The 6,186-nt window shown below is 33.9% G+C and overlaps 1 protein-coding gene across 1 annotated transcript; it reads left to right on the plus strand.

Annotated features, from left to right (window-relative positions):
• Nucleotides 1-2,954: 2,954 nt before the first annotated feature.
• On the plus strand, nucleotides 2,955-5,423 carry LOC122056245 (vesicle-associated protein 4-2-like). The gene is made up of 7 exons (XM_042618097.1): nucleotides 2,955-3,357; nucleotides 3,730-3,800; nucleotides 3,897-3,978; nucleotides 4,050-4,168; nucleotides 4,731-4,808; nucleotides 4,903-5,022; nucleotides 5,114-5,423. Exons 1-7 carry the CDS (start codon nucleotides 3,066-3,068, stop codon nucleotides 5,171-5,173), a joined length of 822 nt encoding a protein of 273 aa, XP_042474031.1. The 5' UTR covers nucleotides 2,955-3,065; the 3' UTR covers nucleotides 5,174-5,423.
• Nucleotides 5,424-6,186: the final 763 nt, after the last annotated feature.

The raw sequence follows: 6,186 nt of genomic DNA on the forward strand, positions 1-6,186 counted from the left end.
AGTAGAGAAATTGAAGGCTCAACTTGCTTAGGTCATTAATAATCAAACTTGTGAGGTTGTGATATTGAGCAAGTCCTCAAACATGAATTACCCAAAATGGAGAGATGATGTGGAGGTTTATGAATGTGGTACTTCAACCTTGGAGGTTTTATATTTCTCAATTTTATGTCAAAGTGATTTTTTTTTCAAATTTAGATATTTATATACAATTTCTTATTGTTCCTAAAGGGAAAAAAATGTAACTTGGCTATGAAACAATGTGAAAATGTGGTGGTGTACGACACAATACTATCAAAAGGAGGTCTAAATATATTGATTCATTATGTTCCACTTAAGAATAGAAATTTCAAGGTATTTGTTGATGCAATCTTTGATGAAGGAGCAGAGCTTCCAGTTCCAATTCTATTTGGACTAACAATTGTCAATGATGCTGTTGGAACAATTATTGCTTGGCCTAAAGAGATGGTAATTCTACCAACAAAGAAGGTACTTTCAATTTTCTTGAAAAGTTGGTATTTAAAAAAACTTCAATCATTTGAATACTTATATGAATCTTTTAAAATATTGTAGAAGAATGTGCAACCTCAATCATTTTCTCTTTCGGATGTTCATGGTCATTAGGACAAGTACAAGGAAATTGAAAAAATATTGCCGATGGAATGCAAGTATATCTACTTGTATGTTATCAGATTGATATTTGAAGATGAGAGCATACACATAAAATTTGATGAAGCTATGTTTGGACATCGTCAAAGTGTATGGTTGCTAAGAGAAGATATCTTACGCTTTATGGAAATGAAAGAGAGAGATGGCAAACAAATTTTGGTTTACATGGGGTATGTTATGTGTTAAATACAATATTTGTTCACATACTTTACTTTGTTCACAATATTTATTCACATGCTTTTGCTTTGGTTTACATGGGGTATATTTAGATTTGTCATTACATTGTCATTACCTTGCAGTTTCCTTTACAAATACTTGAAGAAAGAAAATAGAGCTGAGTACGTCTCATTTATGGATCTTGGTCACATACCTACATGCGGTGTAGGTGAAGAAGGCAGTAAATCATCACAACATATTGTTGCTCAGTTGGAAGCATCGAACATAGATAACATTTGCTTCATCTTATATAACACTAGGTAAGATTTTAATTATTTATCAATTCCTACATGCTAGTAAATGTTATATTTTCATTTGTACATGTATCATTGGATCCTAACTATAATTAATGAAGATAAGAATATGATATATTTATAGTACTCTTTGAGTAACAAGAACCGAGACCATATTTGGCAAACTATTGTGATCAAGTAAGTAGTAGATTATACTGATTTTGAATGGATTCAATTCATTATAGGTTGAAAAAATAATTTTCTATTTTTTTCAATGTAGTGGGTCAAGATATACAATGCATCAAGAGATATTTCAAAAGGACAAGATTTTAAACAATTGACAGTATATATTGTGACTATGTATTTAGAAATAAAGTAATAATTCTTATTATTTGGATTGTGGTTTCTTACATGACATTTTCAATTTCATTAGGATAATCTTAAACAAAATGGTGGTGTTGAATGTGAATATTGTATAATGTAGTACATGAAAGAGATAGTCTTGGATGAAGATTCATAATTGGAGAGGAAGTTGAATTTCTTCTTTATGAAATATTTTCTTTATACAATATTGAGTCATTTTTCATTGATCCTCAAACTTCTGTTAATGCTTCACATTACAATCAATCTCAATATGATGAAGTCAGAAGTGAATGGAGCTAATTCGTCTACTTCTATATGGGTGCCTAAGTGTAGACTATGATATACATTTTAGATTGTATTTAGAGATTTATGGATATAAAAGTTTTTGGGTTATGGTTAAACAAGTCTTTTATGAATATACTTTTGAGTTATATTTGATAGATATTTGGTCAATTTTGGTAGTGAAAAATATTGTGTTATAGTAAAATATTATGATATACACTTTTGTCAATTAAATTTGTATTGTAGTAAAATATGATCAACTACTTTAATACTATAAGTAAATATGATGGAGTAATACAAGACATAAGACTTCAATACATCTAAATAGTGACGTAGTTAAAGAAAGTATTTCTTTGCCATTGATTAAAATTGTTGAAGTTGTTCATATGTATTACTTCGCTAAATTAATTTTTTTTTTCTTGTTGTAAAATATGCTTTATTACTTCTATACTATGATAAAGTAACCCAATAAAAAAAAATATACTTCGATCAAGCTAAATTATACAAAAGTAAAATTAAATATTTACTATATCAGTCAATTTGAAAGTTGATTATAAGTTAATCATATGATTTATCTTCATTCACATAATCTAGAGATAGACTGTAAGGAACATTTTAAATGAACATAATCATCTTTTACTATAATGTGAGATAAGATGTTTAGTTGATTTATCTTTTAATTTGCTTGGTATAATTTTTAATTATAAATTAGTGAATTAATCATATTTATTATATCAAACTTCTATTTGATAGAGTATTTTTTTTTTGAAAAAATCAATTGTTTTAAAAAAAATAAATATTAATTGAATTAAATATATATCTTTGATTTTAAAAAATTCCATTATTTTTCTCAAACAAGTTGATCTATTAAATGGTAACCTGATAACCACGGGAAAACTTTTTCATATATAAATTTGAATAATTTATTTGTATTTATAAGAGCATACTTACTCTTATGACTGGATTTATTATTATTCTCAATATATTTATTAATTCCTAAAATAATTTCATATAGAGTGTAAATTAGATTTTTGGTATTATCTCAGATCAACTTAGTAGATCGATTCTATAAGTCAAACTGTTAGACCAAATAATTTTATATATTTGATTTTTGGAAAATTCGTGTCCAGAAAAGTCAAAGTCTTCGACGACTTCACCTTTATATTTTGCGAAGCAGATCCCGGACGTCCACCCAATCTCGTCAATGCACTTAATCCTTCTTTCTCAGGTCCGTCAACTCTTTCTTAACCTTTTTTCTTCTTTCTCCATTTTCTGTGTCAGTCAGTCAGTCAGTCAGTCAGATAAATGCCGGCGATGGGATTAGCTAACGGGAGGGCCGAGTCGTCGGACGGTGGCAAGGTATGGAACCTCTTCCGGATGCCCTTCTGGCAGGCAGGCGCCTCCTCCTCCGCAGCGGCGGTGAGTCACCGCCACGTCAGCCACGACCGTGCCGCGCGTGCGGCGGAGGGATCCGACACGCAGTACCCGTCCTCCCGCGTCGGAAGCGGCCGAGGATCGGTCTCATCGGTCGCCAAGTCGCTGCTGCCCGCCCGGCGTCGCCTCCGTCTCGACCCCTCTAGCAAGCTTTACCTCCCTTGTGAGTTCAGTTTGCTTTTTTTTTCCCAACAAATTACGGATTTTGGCAGTACTCGTGTGCTGTACTTTGTGTCAAAAGAGGAAGATTTTGATCTTCTCTGTTTGCCCAAATGATCGGTCCGTGTAAAAGATTGCATTTTTATGGCGCAATTCGACGTCAAATCTGTAGGATAAAAGTGGCGATTCGACGATTTTCTCTTATTCCTCGTGTGGTTTATGTGATCTTCCTGCAGCTTCTTCCTGCAGTGTTCATTAGAATAGTGCCATGCGTGCTTTCCTATTTTGCAACTAAGTTTCTACAAGCTCGTTTGGTTTGTGTTTGATCTGATCTTTGTTCTACCTTGTCCACTGCTACTGTTCTTTAATGCTGAAGATGAACCTGGGAAGCAAGTCAGGAGTGCGATCAGGATTAAGAACACAAGCAAATCAATTGTAGCATTTAAGGTTTTTCCATCCCTTTAAGATCTTTGTGCTTCATCTATTTCTGCAGTTGTGCATTGCTTTCCTTGCATCATATTGCTGATGTCCATTTCTGATTAGTTTCAAACCACATCCCCGAAGAGCTGCTTCATGCGCCCTCCTGGAGCAATACTTTCTCCAGGCGAAAAAATCATTGCAACTGGTACATTCCTTCACGTTTTAGCTATATGGATGTGTAGCATTTTGGTCTCACTGCAAGCTTCGATTTTGCAGTTTTCAAGTTTGTGGAGCATCCAGAGAACAATGCAAAAGCAATAGATCAGAAAGCCAAGTTTAAGTTTAAGATTGTAAGTTTGAAAGTCAAAGAACAAATGGAGTATGTGCCTGAATTGGTGAGATCTTGTGAACTAAATCTTTTCTTGACTTTTTGATACAAAACTATCCATGCGATTGCAGATATCATAATCGTATATTATCAGACAACAAACGGTTTCATGGAAACATTGTCTACCTTTTATGTTTCTGTCCTTTAAATCTGAATCTAGTGTTGTAATGAGAAGTAACTTAAAAACTGCCCATGTTCTTCTGATCGTCAAGGACCTTTAGTGAACAAGCAATATGCAAGATTAGCATGGAAGGTTTTAGTTCATCGAGATAGAGCATTAAGATGTACTTTCATATGCTGGTTACTCAACGCAATGCTTTCCTTTCTCATATTTTTGTCAATGCTTTTTTCATATGTTTGGAAGTGATCTTCTAATGTATGGTGGTTACTCAACGCAATGCTTTCCTTTCTCATATTTTTGTCAATGCTTTTTTCATATGTTTGGAAGTGATCTTCTAATGTATGGTGGTTACTCAACGCAATGCTTTCCTTTCTCATATTTTTGTCAATGCTTTTTTCATATGTTTGGAAGTGATCTTCTAATGTATGGTCGTATTCATGCCCAACAGTTCGATGAGCAGAAAGATCAGGTTTATGTGGAACAAATCCTAAGGGCTGAATTTCTAAATCCCGAGCGATCAAGTACTGTAAGTCAATTACGTTTAATTGTGCTACACAAATCACCCCACTTTTGTTGAAACTTACTCATAACTTGGCTAAACATGTTGATGCACTTTGAAGCAATTGGATAAAATGAAACGGCTGCTTGCCGAGGCTGATGCTGCAGTTGAGGTACGAAAGAAACCACCCGAAGACAGTGGCCCAAAAATTCTTGGTGAAGGCCTCGTTATCGATGAATGGGTAAATTATTTTCCATCAAAAACAACATTATTATCAGATTACAACCCTCTTGGACAACTTTGTTGATCATGTAAAACCTTTTGTTTTCCAGAAAGAGCGAAGGGAAAGGTATCTGGTTCGGCAACAGATCGAATTGGTCGACTCCTTATAGTGTACTTTTGAGTGATTGCAGCACTCAAAATAAGTTTCTGCCTGCTTGTTGATAGTCAGATTTTGCTGATGGAATAAACTACAAGTGCACGAAATGTTCAGCTTTTTAGTTCAATGTATAATAATTACCTTGTGTTTCTGATATGCCTGTTAAAACTATGTGTGTTGAAGTGACACACTAAGTACAAAACGATTGCAGCTTCTGCTTGGTTTTTGTAGTGATGTGGTGTTCAGAGTTATTTTCAGAGTTATGCTTTGATCGTCTCGATGTGAAATATATTGAGGATATATGTTTAAACTTGGTCGATATGTGTTTATACTTGGTCCAAAATTTTATATTATTAGAACAAATGGAGAAACATGGATTAGCCCGTCAGATCCTGAAGATCAAATTGGACAGCAACGAAGCCGGTCACAAGCGTTCTCTCCAAAACGTCTCGTTTATCTTTGTTGCCTTACAATGCTTATAAATAGAGTGATCTACTTGCAATTGCCGGACAAGAGTTTTGTGACAGCAGGCAGAAAAGAGCATTAGTCTCCATGGAAAACAGTGCGTCTGCTAGATTTCACATCTTGACCCTCATGGTGGCTGTCCTCACGGTCTTCTCAACCGAGGGAGGTCTAGTTAAGGTTCAAACTTGCTGTTGATACAATCTATTTACGACTAATCTTGTGTTGCATGAACTTTAGCTTTACGGTAATTTATCAAATGGCGCATCTAAAAATTTTAATTGATCAAAAGACATATGTTATTTTGATATTTATCATAGGATATTTTTTCAAGCGCACTTTCTTTTTTATTCTTCTAACAAATTTAATTTTTTCTATCGCTTTTCTTTTTTCCCTCTTCTCTTTCCTATCTCCTCTCTCATCTCTCCTATGCATGCAGTTTCTTTTATTTTTCCTTTCCTCTATTTTATCTTTTTTATTTGCATACATGCATAGCATAGGTCTGATATACAAATAATATCAATCCAACGACATTTAAGATTTAGTTAATTTTTTAATAACATT

The sequence above is a fragment of the Zingiber officinale genome, chromosome 3B, assembly GCF_018446385.1.
Source record: "Zingiber officinale cultivar Zhangliang chromosome 3B, Zo_v1.1, whole genome shotgun sequence".
Classification (NCBI taxonomy): domain Eukaryota; kingdom Viridiplantae; phylum Streptophyta; class Magnoliopsida; order Zingiberales; family Zingiberaceae; genus Zingiber; species Zingiber officinale.

Bases quoted from the DNA above. Each gene is read 5' to 3' on its own strand.
- LOC122056245 (XM_042618097.1), top strand. From the start codon at position 3,066: ATGCCGGCGATGGGATTAGCTAACGGGAGGGCCGAGTCGTCGGACGGT. The intron at 4,169-4,730 runs GTGAGATCTTGT...CATGCCCAACAG, and splicing joins TGGAGTATGTGCCTGAATTG to TTCGATGAGCAGAAAGATCA. The intron at 5,023-5,113 runs GTAAATTATTTT...TTTGTTTTCCAG, and splicing joins GCCTCGTTATCGATGAATGG to AAAGAGCGAAGGGAAAGGTA.